At 53.5% G+C, this 12,584-nt stretch overlaps 4 protein-coding genes across 4 annotated transcripts; 2 read left to right on the top strand and 2 right to left on the bottom strand.

Annotated features, from left to right (window-relative positions):
* Positions 1–2,167: 2,167 nt before the first annotated feature.
* Positions 2,168–3,691, bottom strand: G6M90_00g026500 (uncharacterized protein; the record flags this gene model as incomplete). Its single annotated transcript, XM_014692451.1, has 2 exons — positions 2,168–3,400; positions 3,461–3,691. 2 exons carry the CDS (start codon positions 3,689–3,691, stop codon positions 2,168–2,170), a joined length of 1,464 nt encoding a protein of 487 aa, XP_014547937.1.
* Positions 3,692–4,401: 710 nt separating this feature from the next.
* On the bottom strand, positions 4,402–5,470 carry THYN1 (Thymocyte nuclear protein 1; the record flags this gene model as incomplete). Its single annotated transcript, XM_014692452.1, has 4 exons — positions 4,402–4,697; positions 4,748–4,864; positions 4,919–4,936; positions 4,990–5,470. 4 exons carry the CDS (start codon positions 5,468–5,470, stop codon positions 4,402–4,404), a joined length of 912 nt encoding a protein of 303 aa, XP_014547938.1.
* Positions 5,471–7,264: 1,794 nt separating this feature from the next.
* G6M90_00g026480 (uncharacterized protein) lies at positions 7,265–8,055 on the top strand (the record flags this gene model as incomplete). Its single annotated transcript, XM_066129968.1, has 2 exons — positions 7,265–7,949; positions 8,009–8,055. The coding sequence occupies 2 exons, from the start codon at positions 7,265–7,267 to the stop codon at positions 8,053–8,055; spliced, it is 732 nt and encodes a 243-aa protein (XP_065985638.1).
* A 1,628-nt stretch (positions 8,056–9,683) lies between these two features.
* Positions 9,684–11,548, top strand: G6M90_00g026470 (uncharacterized protein; the record flags this gene model as incomplete). The annotated part of the gene is made up of 3 exons (XM_014692453.1): positions 9,684–10,007; positions 10,061–10,157; positions 10,224–11,548. 3 exons carry the CDS (start codon positions 9,684–9,686, stop codon positions 11,546–11,548), a joined length of 1,746 nt encoding a protein of 581 aa, XP_014547939.1.
* Between the last annotated feature and the right edge of the window lie 1,036 nt (positions 11,549–12,584).

Here is a 12,584-nt window from a genome sequence, read left to right as displayed (position 1 = left end):
GAAGGGGAGAAAACCTGTACCAAAGCGTCGTAGAATATCCGCCACTCACCACTTCCAACACAAGCTTTAGCCAACCCCTTAGCTTCCGGCGAGAATCGTATCCCCATGATAAGTGTGTTAACGGCGTATGTAAGAGCACTTGATAGAGTGGAACATGGGGTTGCGTGGTACATTGTGACAGCCTTGGCCGGATGTCCAAGGATGCTCATCCTTGCAGTTCAGGTCACTGTATGATATTAATAACATCCATACTGAGTGTGAAGTAAGGGACCTACTGATATAGTTTGCAAATTCTATACGGATAAACCCCGATTGACTCGATGGGGCTGTTATGTATTATTATCATTATTAGCAAAAGAAAAGTGGCAAATTAATTTATTAGGGTTTTTATAAACTTACTCAGAACCTGGCCTTAGCTGCAAACACCTCTCAACACTACTAATCGTGGCAAGTTCGTTCTTACAGCCTGGAGACCGAAAGAGCTTGGCCTGCGTTGTGTGAGACTGGACCAACCAGCACTACCTTTGAGAGGGGTGAGATGACTTACTAATGGCGCTTGGGTGTATTGAGTGTCGTCATATTGAATGCCCTCATGCCCTGCGCCGTCATATGGAACGACGGCGCCTAAAGCGGTAGTTGCAAGGAGCAGCAAGTTTGCGACGAGCATGGTTTTGACCTGATAGCTCACGATTTGTAAGGTAGCGTGATAGATTAGAATTGGTGATGTAAGCTGTATAAGATCTTGGAGAATAATGTCAGGGGATTAGGCGAATATTTATAGCTGATGTCTTTTGTCCAAATCGCATGAGGCGCCCTCGCCGCTTTTCGTTGCCTACACTAAAACGTTTCCGTGTACATTCCATCGGAAATACATGGAACATTTCACTATCTTGTCCTCTTGATTTTTATTTAACATTCTTTCCCTTAAACTTACTTCTTATTTAGGTTTCACGCTTCTTGAGGTAGGGTATAAAAGCTAAACTCGGGACGCGGCAGGTTGCGGGACGTTCGGAAGCTTGACGTCATCCCTCAATTACATCCAGGATTAGGGGATTAGGTAGGGGTGGTGAGTACTATCTTAATCTTACTTTAATGCAGACTTGCTATTGGTGATGACTGTTGATCGTAACTCGTGTACTTGACTTTGTGTGACATGCCCGTGTTTGCAAGGTTGAGTTTGGTTGATGCTACCTTGCCCAGAACGCAACCACATAGACCAGAGTGCATCGTGGGCGGAGCTTTGAAACATCTATTCGCTTCTTAAATCTATTAAGACAGCCGATAAAAGAGCACTCGCTGTTGCAAGACCAGAGCCATCGAGAGATGTGACTGATTCAGAAAGCACAGGCACTAAAATGCTTTAAAAGAAAAGTTTGGTACTCCAACCTGGATTTATGCACGGAGGATTTTGTATCAACTAGTGATTGGTAGAATTACCTCTTCGTACGTTTATTGTGGCGTCGCAATCAGGGTTAGAGTTGAAAATCTTATTTGAAGGTGGGTGATAGTCTGGTGCTACAACTGGTTCAATTCGTAGTCATGTAGCTTGGTTACTCGTTATATTTGCCGCAAACCTATCGAACCCGGTAACATGTCTAGAGAATAGTATTACCCTTGAGCTTTTACCCCGCATGAAGCCTCTTCGAGAGTGGATGCAATGTTGAACATGGAACGACATCACGTACAGGGTCCGGCCTACTTTGACGGCATCTCCAATAATAGAATCAACGCACTCCTTTCATCCGCGTTCCGCTATGACGTTCAGCATTATGCATTTACGAGGACCTGGGCGTAGAGGACAAAATGGTGTTGCCAAGAGGTGGTTGCTGAAGCGGAGTGAGATGATGTAGAAGATATATTCCAAGTAAATGAAATGGGAAACAAAGTAGTATCTATTCTATGTGTAAAGACATCCATTAAAGGGGCTAGCATGCAAATTCTTGTCAAAACAATTGACCACTCGTTGCGTCGCCATGTAATCGCGTCAACAAAATCGCTCAGTCTTGTGCCAACCAATCGCTAAAACATGTTGGCCAAACAGAAATGAACACCAAACGCAAAACGGCACCGTAATTACAGTGCGTTCCAGACTTTTGTATCATAATTTTCCCAGCATCCAACGTCCGCCCTCAGCATGGCAGGCGATAGGTCCCGTGTTTCTTCACACCTACACCCGCTGCGTGCTAAACATCATTTGAGGCGTGATCCAGGAGACCCAATACCGATGCTGTCTCTCCAGGGTAGTCATCGACTCCTCTCGCTTCTCAACATCGCTAAAGATCTTCCAACACCGCAATAGCCACACGCACACCGACCCAATGAGGAACATGAAGCCCGTAAACAGCTGCGCGTGGATAAACGCCGTATTGCTGTTGGAATCCCCCTCCACCAGCTTCATGGCAATGGGCTCCGCAAAGGTCGTGGGCAGAACGAGCCCGATGCAAATGACGCCAAAGGTATTGGCAAACTTTGCAATGCCCACAACCTCAGCCAGCACCGGCGTGATTGTGCACCAAAAGGTGCCGCAGAGCATGCCGGCAACGAGAGCAAAGACCAAAAGAGGCGCAAACGACTGCGCGGGGATCCAGAGCGCGAAGCAAAACACAGCGCAGAGCAAGGTCGTCGCCCCGGCCACGCTGATGCGGCCAAAGACGTCGCTGAAGTAGCCCAGGGGCGGGCGGCCGACGGCGAGGCCCAGGTTGAGCAGGGCGTTTGCCACGGAGCCCTGGGCGGGCGTGAGGCCGATGGACGCCGCGTAGATGGGCAGCGAGTACAGCAGGATGATGTACCCCAGCTCCGTGGCGACCCCCCAGACGACAATGAGGAGGACCTCGACGCGCCCAAAGTCGCGCGGGCTGAAGCTGCTCGGGCGCATCTCGCCCGGCCCAGCGGCGCGCGGCTTGTCGTTGAGGTCCCGCAGCAGGAACGCGGCGAGCAGGTTGGCGGACAGCGCGGAGACGGCGAGCACGCGGTACGCCCAGCCCAGGTCCCAGGCGTGCAGGACGCGGTCCGTGACGATGCTGTACACCAGGCCGCCGATGCCAGAGCCCGCCGTCGCCACGCCCACGGCCAGACTGCGGCGCGAGGAGAACCAGGGCGGCAGGAGCGCCGAGGCCGTGACGTAGGCGAAGCCCATGCCCCAGCCGAAGCAGAAGCCCTGCGCGAGGACCAGGTGCCAGATCTTGGAGGCGAAGGAGGACGTGAGGAGGGACACGAATATCAGCGCGGTGCCGATGAGAATGGTCCACCGGGCGCCGATGCGTCTGCGGACCACGGTGACGAGGGGCGAGACGAGGAGCGCCTGCGAGATGGAGAGGCCGCCTACGAGGCCGAACTCGAGGTGCGAGGCCTGGATGGCCTCCTTGTTGGTCGAGTATTGGGCCATGATGACCGCCCACGACTGTTTGTTTTGGTGAGCACGTGTTGGTTTTCAGCTGGAAGCGGAAGCAGGGCCACGAACCGAGTTTATACCCCAGGTGTTGGCGTTGATGAGAAACACGGCGAATGTGCAAACCCACGCATACCCCCCGTTGGGAGGGACGGGCTCTGCAGTCGCAATATTGGCCATGGCGCCATCGTCCCATTCGCTATGGGGTGTCGATGAGCCTTGGGTATCGCCCTCACGCAGGGGGATTGGGGACGGCGGACGACGCCCATCGGTGGCATTGCGTGTCGCCTCCACCGAAGACATCTCGGAGAATAGACAAAAGGGAAGCGATATCTGGTGGAAGTCGACTTTTGTTTTTTTCAGACGTATTCATGGCCATTTCTTTATATTCTTTCCGTGACCGATATCGGCTGTCGTCATGGTTGGGCGTGAGATCCACGGTCCCAGAAAGAATGGGGAGTTTTATTTTAGAGTACGTAACTAGATTCGGCATCTACCACGGCCCACGATGGGGACAAGTGCCGTCGTCGGAAGGGCGTGGAATCCGGCTCGTGGTTCCGAGATGATGGACTTTGTGCCGTTGGTTTTTCTGTCCGCGCGAGAATGAATCTCGACAGGGCCACTTGGATGACCGTGTGGTGGAGCGAAAGCGGTCGTTGCTATTTAGATAGAGGCACGGGACCAGACAAAGTTGATAAACACGGTTAGGTAGATGGATAACTATCCGGCCGAGACCGGGCCATGAGATGCCGTGTCATGCTTGCAGGTCGTTGCGTCCAAGGATCGTGAGAAATGGGCGGAGCCGGACGACCACGCGGGAACAACAAGATGAGTCGCCGTCCCCTTCTTGTGCAGGTTAGACGTACGCACGGAGACCTGGTGGATTGCATGGAGCGTCAGTGCCGCAAGCCGACTGAAGCATGGAATACGGCGGTCGTTCCTATTTGACTCCCGATACAATTATCCAGACCGTCAACGGGCATATACGCGTCCACTTAGGCGCCTCACCGCCGTCACTTCTTCAACTTGCCCGTCTCATGCTCCAATCCCGCCTCCTTCGCCTTCTCGTCCGCAACCTTACACAAGGCCGCCCACTCCTCGCTGCTGACCCGGCTCACACTCAGCCGGCTCTGCTTCAGCATCTGCATGTTCTCCAGCGGGCCGCCTGGCTTCCCCATCTCGCGTAGTTCCTTGAGGGGAATCGGCACGGCGAACTTTTTGCGAAACTCGACGTGGACAAGACTCCAGCGCGGCTTGTCCTTTGTCGATTGGGAGTCGTAGTAGGGTGTGCCCGGCCGACGGGCGCTCACTACGCTCTTGGTCAGTCACACTCTGGGCAATAGTCAAGGAGAGGCCAACCGTCTTCGGAGAATTCCTTGACCACCTCCATTGTGCCCGCTATGCCGGGTTCTTTGCAGTTGGAGTGGTAGAAGAAGGCTTTGTCGCCGGCATTCATGTTCCGCATGTGGTTGCGGGCTGCGATAGTTAGGGCAGGGTTCATGTGTCGCGGATGAGGCGAGCGAGACGTACCGGCATATGCTCTGATTCCTGATGGGAGTTAGCGCTCACGATTTCTTCTGAGACGACAATGGAAGGCTTACCATCCCAGCCCTCGGGTTTCGTCTTGGCCCGCAAGTCGTCGATGGAAAACCTCACGTCGATGCCGTTCTCATAGCGCGTCTCCGGCTCCGCCTTCATCAGCCAGTACCACTCGCCTTCATGTCGGGGCGCCTCGGGATTAGTTGTGGGTATAGAATCTACGTCGACGTCTTCTGATGCGGCTCTTTCATTGCTCTTGGCGCCGGCATCCTTCTTACTTGCGATTGGCGAGGCCGCCTTGCTGGCCTTTGCGCCGCCTGTTGACTGCTTGGTGGGCTTTTTGGCCGCGGCCTCGGTGTCCGTCTTGGATTGCTTGGAGCTCGCCTTGGTCCCAGCATTCCGAGGCACTTGGATGTTTTGAGTAGAGACTGGGCCAGAAGACGAATTGGAGACAGAGGCTGTTGCTTGACGAGCTGAGCGTCTCTTGGGAACGGGTTCGCCATTGGTCTCAATGCCTGAGGCAGCTCGTTTTCTCGGTGCCATGGTGTATGCCTGGTGCTCAGAGACTGGTGACAGAGCCGGGGATTTACTCAAAACGCACTGCCGGATCTCTGGGTAGACAGGACGCAATGCACCAGGACGCCTTGGCGCGATACGTGTGCTCCTGTTTTGAAGGGATCAAGGTGAACCGGAACCGTGAGACCTCAGCCGGTGCCAAGAAGTGGGGCGAGTGGGAGTTGCGCGACCAACCAGACGTCGTCGTGTTTGATGCCAATAATCACCGCCGTGTGAGAGAGAATGTCAGGTCGCACATGGCACGCCTCGAACGAACTAGGGTTCCCCGGCCCCAAGGGCGTTTTAACTGCATGTATCAGTCGAGGCTTCGTAGCACGCAACGTGCAAGCAGCACCACTATACAATATCATGTCAATATGACAGACAGCCACGCATAAATCTGTCACCTGTGGCTTGCCTTGCAATACGCCAATTGCCCGACCCGAACGGCGGCGCGCCTGCCAGCCAGCCACATCAAACTTGACGTGACTAATCACATCACATTGGCCGGGCCACATCTGACTGCCCAATCGGGCAATTTCCTGCACTTACACGCCCTCGGACAGATTCAGAACCAGCGCTTCTTCAGACTTGAATTGCAAGTATCTGGTTGCCTGCAGTGGACAGCGACATGCACCGACGAGGACACAAGTGACACCTGTGGAACACATATCGGCCTGACCAAATGTCGGTGCCCTCCGCCGGTGTATCGCTGTAGATGCACTGCCGTCTGCAATGGACCTGCTCGCAAGCCGTTTGCCACCAACCCTTATTCACAGAAAAGTCCCCGTGGCGGAAAAACACAACTTGTGTGGCATTTGGACTGTGTTATCCGGGGGATCAAGAACAGTAGCTGTGAGCATTGGGTCGTGCCCCGCAAGCATCTATCAGACGGCCCTGCCTCACTCCTTCATTTCCACCATCTACACAGAACACAACCTTGCCAGCTCAACAACAATGCCTAGAAGACGTCCAAGATTAATCACCAGCTAAAAAAAAGACCTAGAAAACCGTTTAATTGCTCTAGATACGAGTCCGCCTGGCCGTGACGAGTATGACACGGAGAAACGGGTTCGGGCACCAGCAGCAGTGTCCAAGACGGCAAATTTGTGATGCATCAAGTCTCAAGAGCACGACAGGCCTTGATATAACGTCTACAGCAGACCTTGTACACCCTAAATCGCACCATTGCTGTGTAATGCCCAGACGTCGTGCTAGCTGACCAGAGATGTCGTACAGGTAGGCCACCGAGGTCGAAACGGCTTCCAGAAGCTTTTTTCAACCATTTCAAGGTCAAAACTGATACAAAATGATGAAGGGTTCAAAAATAGCAAAGGGATGAGGGAAAAAGATAATACACGTGCGTAAAACCATGACGTGGAAGGGGTCTAGGACGGGATGAGGTTGGACAGGGCAGGATGTGATTGGTCCGATTCGAGGGGCGTCGGCGGGCGCGCAGGGCCATAAAGACCGCTTCCCCCCTCTCACCGTTCTTCTTTTCATTTCCCCCCTTCATCTCCCTTTTATCTCTTTTTCAAGAATCCCTCTGTCGAAGTGGACAGGAGCTTGACATCTCTTGATATCAACCACAGGGACCATCGATGACGAGCTGAAGCCATATAACCCTTGCTCAGACCCTTATACCGCGCAGTCACGTATATTCCCGACCCAACAGCTTATTCGTTATACTTCCTGCCGTCTATCGTGTTGCACATGAGTCCAAATTAAACAGTTTAGGAATTGAATTACCGACATCGTCTTTTACACACTGGTCCTGTATCCATGGCGCAGTGTCAGAATGTGTCCGAAAAGGGGAGCACAAGGCCACCATTGAAGCGTACCAGGAGGCAGCCATGGAAGGAAAACGACGAAAAGTACCCCGCAAGAGCATCGAAACGAAATTCAAAAAGTCGAAATGTAGATTTGAGGCAGTCTCCACGCTCAGATGACCTCAGAGGCGGCAGCCAGCCGATGGTGGAGCATGCTTCAACACATACACGCTTCTCGCGCTCCTGGGACGGAGATGATTTCGCCTACATGTCTGAATCAGAGTGTAATTGGAGCAATGCGAGCACCGTATGCTCTACAGAGGACCACAATGCCGCTTCGCCATTTACGCGAGGCAGATGGCGTTCGACATGTCCAGAGCTGGGCTGCAGCGGTACTCCTTCCGACTCGAAGCCGACGATGAGACCTGAAAGCGACCTTCGCCATACCGGTGCGTGGATTGAGTGTGAAATTGTCTTGTTGGGCGATAAACACCTGTTATTCGACGATGAGAGCCTGGAAAACCACCCACCAGGGCTGGACGCACCGGATCTAGGTAATTTGGCGACACCTCACTTGTCGCCTATGCCGAGCACGTTTGAGTTTTGCTACTGCTGCGATGATGATCAAGATGCCGATAGAGGCGGAAGGGTTAACAAGTCATTGCGATTGTGCTGTGGGGATAAATCTGATGCCCGGCGTACGTATGAGTTGTCCGTGTTTTTGGATTTTGGATTGTGCTGACTGCTGGCTACATAGTGGAGTGGGCACTTGGTTATTTGGAACAAAAGAGACGCAAAGACTGATGTCATGGTTGAGTGCGTACAAGGAAATTGTGAGTAATGTTTCCGCTGCGAGGGTACATCCCCGGTGATGGTCTTGACTGGTGGTTGCCGGTTTTAGGTCCCCTTGGTTTCCTTGAGGAGCGTCAGAGGCCATGGGGAGAAAGGGAAATAGAAAGCCAAGGTGTGCACACTTGTAAGCTAGGTATCGGGTATTCGGCCATGGGCTGCCATTGGTAGATCTTTTTGCGCCGTGACGCAGTGGTCAAACCTGATAACCACTGTGACAAGGCGTGTATATTTCGTATACTACATTGGATAGCCGTACAAGGAGCACCTTTGATGACTAAACTACGTCAAGAATTGTCTCATCCGTACATACTTTCCATTCAGGACAGTTTCTTTGGGGTGGACGTCTGTCGGGAATGTCGTAGGTACCACGGGATGCAAAACGGATCGGATTAAGCTACCTAGCTAGCCAGACAAGTTGCCATGCCCACAGGTGACGATGGGCGGGTTATTTCTCTCGATTATATATTTTGTCCCGATCAGAGGCACAAAGTAACCCAATCTGCGTAGTCATGAGGTGCAGTCGACACCAGAGCTGCCTTTCCACAACTCAGTGTTGGATGCAGACTGCAATGTGGTGCAACAGGACCAAGGACGCAATACCTTTATTTGCCAGTTTGACGCAGATAAGACCGAGTCAAAAGCGGAGGATGTACTTATATTCTGGTGACCCCTCCAGATGGCGTGCTTGCGGGTGCATTGCTCTCCTCATTTTCTGATCCAAGTTTCGCTCTTTAGAGTCCCAGCATCATGGCTCGACGGCTTCTCACCAGAATATGACAAATGACCAGGAGTGCAAGAATGTCGGTTTATTTCATAATACCATCCCGAGCTCGGATGTCGTATCATTCTCACCATGACTCTGCCGACCAAGGCCGTCGGATAGATGCCAATATCGAAAACCTACAGATTCTCCATCCGAACAACAGCCATTGCTGCGGGTGCCGCGCAAGACAAGTCTATTCATTGTGGCAACGACCTGCATTTGATATCTTGATATCTTGATTCCGCATCCCGCTGTCCTCACGGCCAATAGATGCGTCCGAAATCGCACGCTCATTCAACAGCGTCCTTTGCCCACGAAGCTATCGAGATCTGACATCATTTTCGGCCAATCAAAGCGGAAGCAAAACGTTTTAAAGCCTGCAGGGTTCATTCGCGTAGGGCAAAGCACGGAAACATGGGCGTGTCATGCAGCGAGTCGCACTTGGTGATCCACCGGCATCTCGCGGGTTCAATGCGCGTTGCGGTCGCCTCGGTCACGCAATCGACGGCAACCATCACGACGCCGGGTCTAGCTTGGTGAGCCTTGCCATCACGTCAATCCCCCACAATGTCTCATACGTGCGGTGCATGAGAAGATGCAGACCAATCTCGCACCAGATTCTGCAGCAGTCAAGCCGGGAGGTGCTTGTGGTTTTTGTTCCCATCCCGGCCAGGGCTCCGAGGTGGTGCGGTGCCGGTTTACATATTTATACCGATGCTGCCCTTTTGGAATACACTCGCAATGAGCACATGCGCCCCTCTGCCAGACGATTTTTTCTTTTTTTTCTTTTCTTTTTAATAAAGAATAAAAATAAAAAATGTCTGAGCGAGACAACGCGGAGGCGTTCCCGGCCTCCAAGGGCGGCGCAGTTGCAGTTGCAAGTGCGGTTCCCTACCGACGGCAGAAATGGTGGCAGCTGGGCGGCAAGGACGTGAGCCATGTGTCCATCGACGCTGGCTACGAGACGGCTCCGTCGTCGGCCTCGTCATCTTCCTTGGAAGACGGTAATAAAAACGAGGGTGTCTTTGTTGCGCCAGAGGCGTTGGAGGTGTACCGGCCCGTCGAGGGTTTTGAAGGCACGCACCGATTCGATCCCTCGGCCACATGGTCATACGAGGAAGAGGAGCAGCTCGTGAAAAAGGTACATGGACTCGTCCGGACTCTCTGATATCGTCGTGCTGACTCGCAGGCTAGCTCAATTGGAAAATCGCCCTCCCGGCATGCATCATGTTCTTTGCCTTGCAGCTCGACCGCGGCAACATCTCGCAAGCATTGTCCGACAACATGCTGGGTATGCTCCCGACTTTGCTTCTCATTGAGACAAACCATCAATGGTAGAAACTGACGCTCCCTCTAGGCGATCTCGGAATGAACACAAACGACTACAACAATGGCCAGACCATCTTCTTCTGCTCCTTCCTCTTTGCCGAGCTGCCCTCGCAGCTCATCAGCAAGAAACTCGGGCCCGACACCTGGATTCCCATCCAGATGGTGTCGTGGAGCGTCGTCGCCGCCGCGCAGGCTGCCCTCAACGGCCGGTCGAGCTTCTACGTGTGCCGCTTCCTGCTGGGCCTCATCGAAGGCGGCTTCATCCCCGACGTGATCCTCTACCTGAGCTACTTCTTCACCAACCCGGAGCTGCCGCGGCGCCTCAGCTGGTTCTGGACGTCGTACCAGTCGACCCAGATCGTGGGCGCCTTTCTCGCCTACGGCATCCTGCACCTCCGCGGCCGGGGCGCGCTCGGCGAGGGCTGGCGCTACATGTTCCTCATCGAGGGCATCTTCACCGGCCTCATCGGCGTCTGGACCTGGCTGTACCTCCCCGCGTCGCCGACCCAGACCGCCCGCGGCAAGTACAAGGGCCTGCTCCGGCCGCGGGAGGGCTGGTTCACGGCCCGCGAGGAGGTCATCATGGTGACGAGGATCCTGCGCGACGACCCGGGCAAGGCCACCATGCACAACCGCCAGGGCCTCAGCTGGTCCCTCTTCAAGGACGCCCTCCTCGACTATCACCTGTGGCCCATCTACCTGCTCGGCCTGACCTGGAGCATCCCCGTGACGCCGCCCCAGGCCTACATCACCCTGACCTGCAAGGCGCTCGGCTTCAACACCTTCGAGACCAACCTGCTCACCATCCCCGCCTACACCATCTTCATCCTGCAGCTGCTCTTCTGGACCTGGGTCTCGGAGAAGGCCAACCAGCGCGTGCTCATCGGCCTCGTCACCCAGTTCTGGGCGCTGCCCCTGCTCATCGCCCTCGTCGCCCTGCCCACTGTCTTTCCCAACAGCAACTGGTCCAAATGGGTCTTGTCGACGCTCCTCGTCGGCTACCCGTATTGTCACGCCGTCCTGGTCGCCCTCACCTCGCGCAACTCGGGCTCCGTCCGCACCCGCACCGTCGGCTCGTCCCTGTATAACATGTCGGTGCAAATGTCGAATATCTTTGCCTCGCAGATTTACAGGGACGACGACAAGCCCTACTACTACAGGGGGAACAAGATCCTGCTGGGTGTTCTGGCCTGGAACGTGGTGCTGATCATCGGCATCAAGGCCTACTACGTGCTGGTCAATGAGCGCCGCGACAAGATTTGGCTGTCCATGACGCGGGAGGAACGGGTTCACTATTTGAATACCACCAAGGACGAGGGCAGTAAGAGGTTGAATTTTAGATTTGGACATTAGCCGGTTCTTGACATGCGCTTGTGGTTATTATAGATGATGACGGGGGGTAGATGTGCTTGATGATGTTACTTTTCATAGACGAAATGCAAGTATAGAGCGCGGTAGACGGGTTTTCTTTTCTGAGAGCAGTGTCAAGTAGCAAGCCATCCAGGAAATCGGATTCTATGAAGACGGCTTCTCAAGTCACGCAGCAGCACGGTCCCTTGTCATTTCCGATGACTGCGGATTTCCATCCCCGCCTTGTTTTAATTTCCGCTTCCCGTTTCGGAACAAACCAAGTAGTTCGTCCCGTATTCATGTGTTGATATTGTAATGAGACCCAGCTACGATCTGGAAAGTCATACAAGAGCACGTTGCCAGTTTCCGTTACCACGTAGATTGTGGCAACCATGAGACGGATTAGCGCTTGGAGGGCTCTGCACAATATTGATTAGACAGATTATCATCTCCATGGCCTTTTTGTTCTCTTGCGGGCTGTAGGTAGTTCACTTGCATGGCTCCTCCCGCAGATCCATGCCAGCCGAAACTCAATCCGCAAACGTCTCTAGCCTCGCATGTAATGAGCGACAACACAACAGCTGGGAAACATAATAGTTCAAGAAGGATGTGAGTCAAACTGCTGGTTCTTCTGGGAGTCCCCTTGATAACATAGACTATGGCTCCGGGATCAGCGGACTATGGAAAGCATTTGCCAGCGAAAAAGGTTCGCACCTGAGACAGTGCATGATGCTGTGAAGGACTGGCTCGTCATTCTCAGCAATAACATGGGTCGCAGCTCACACTAATAAACGAGCGGCGTCTTGCCGCCAATAAAAGCGCACTCGGCGTTATTCATCTTGTTCTGGTCCATTTGTCCGAAGGCAGGCGATGAAGCTGACCGGGATGTCTTGCTGTGCGCCCCTGAGGTCTCTGACGGAATCATGGCTCGATACAATTCGGCATGCAATTCAACCGATTTCCCGCAAGCCAGAGGATGAGATCCCGTCCGCGATGTTCGGTAACAATTCCCCTCCTAGTAATATCCGTGGTGTTTTGT

The sequence above is a fragment of the Metarhizium brunneum genome, chromosome 1 (assembly GCF_013426205.1).
Source record: "Metarhizium brunneum chromosome 1, complete sequence".
Classification (NCBI taxonomy): Eukaryota; Fungi; Ascomycota; class Sordariomycetes; order Hypocreales; family Clavicipitaceae; genus Metarhizium; species Metarhizium brunneum.
This window is presented reverse-complemented; position numbering and strand designations above follow the sequence as displayed.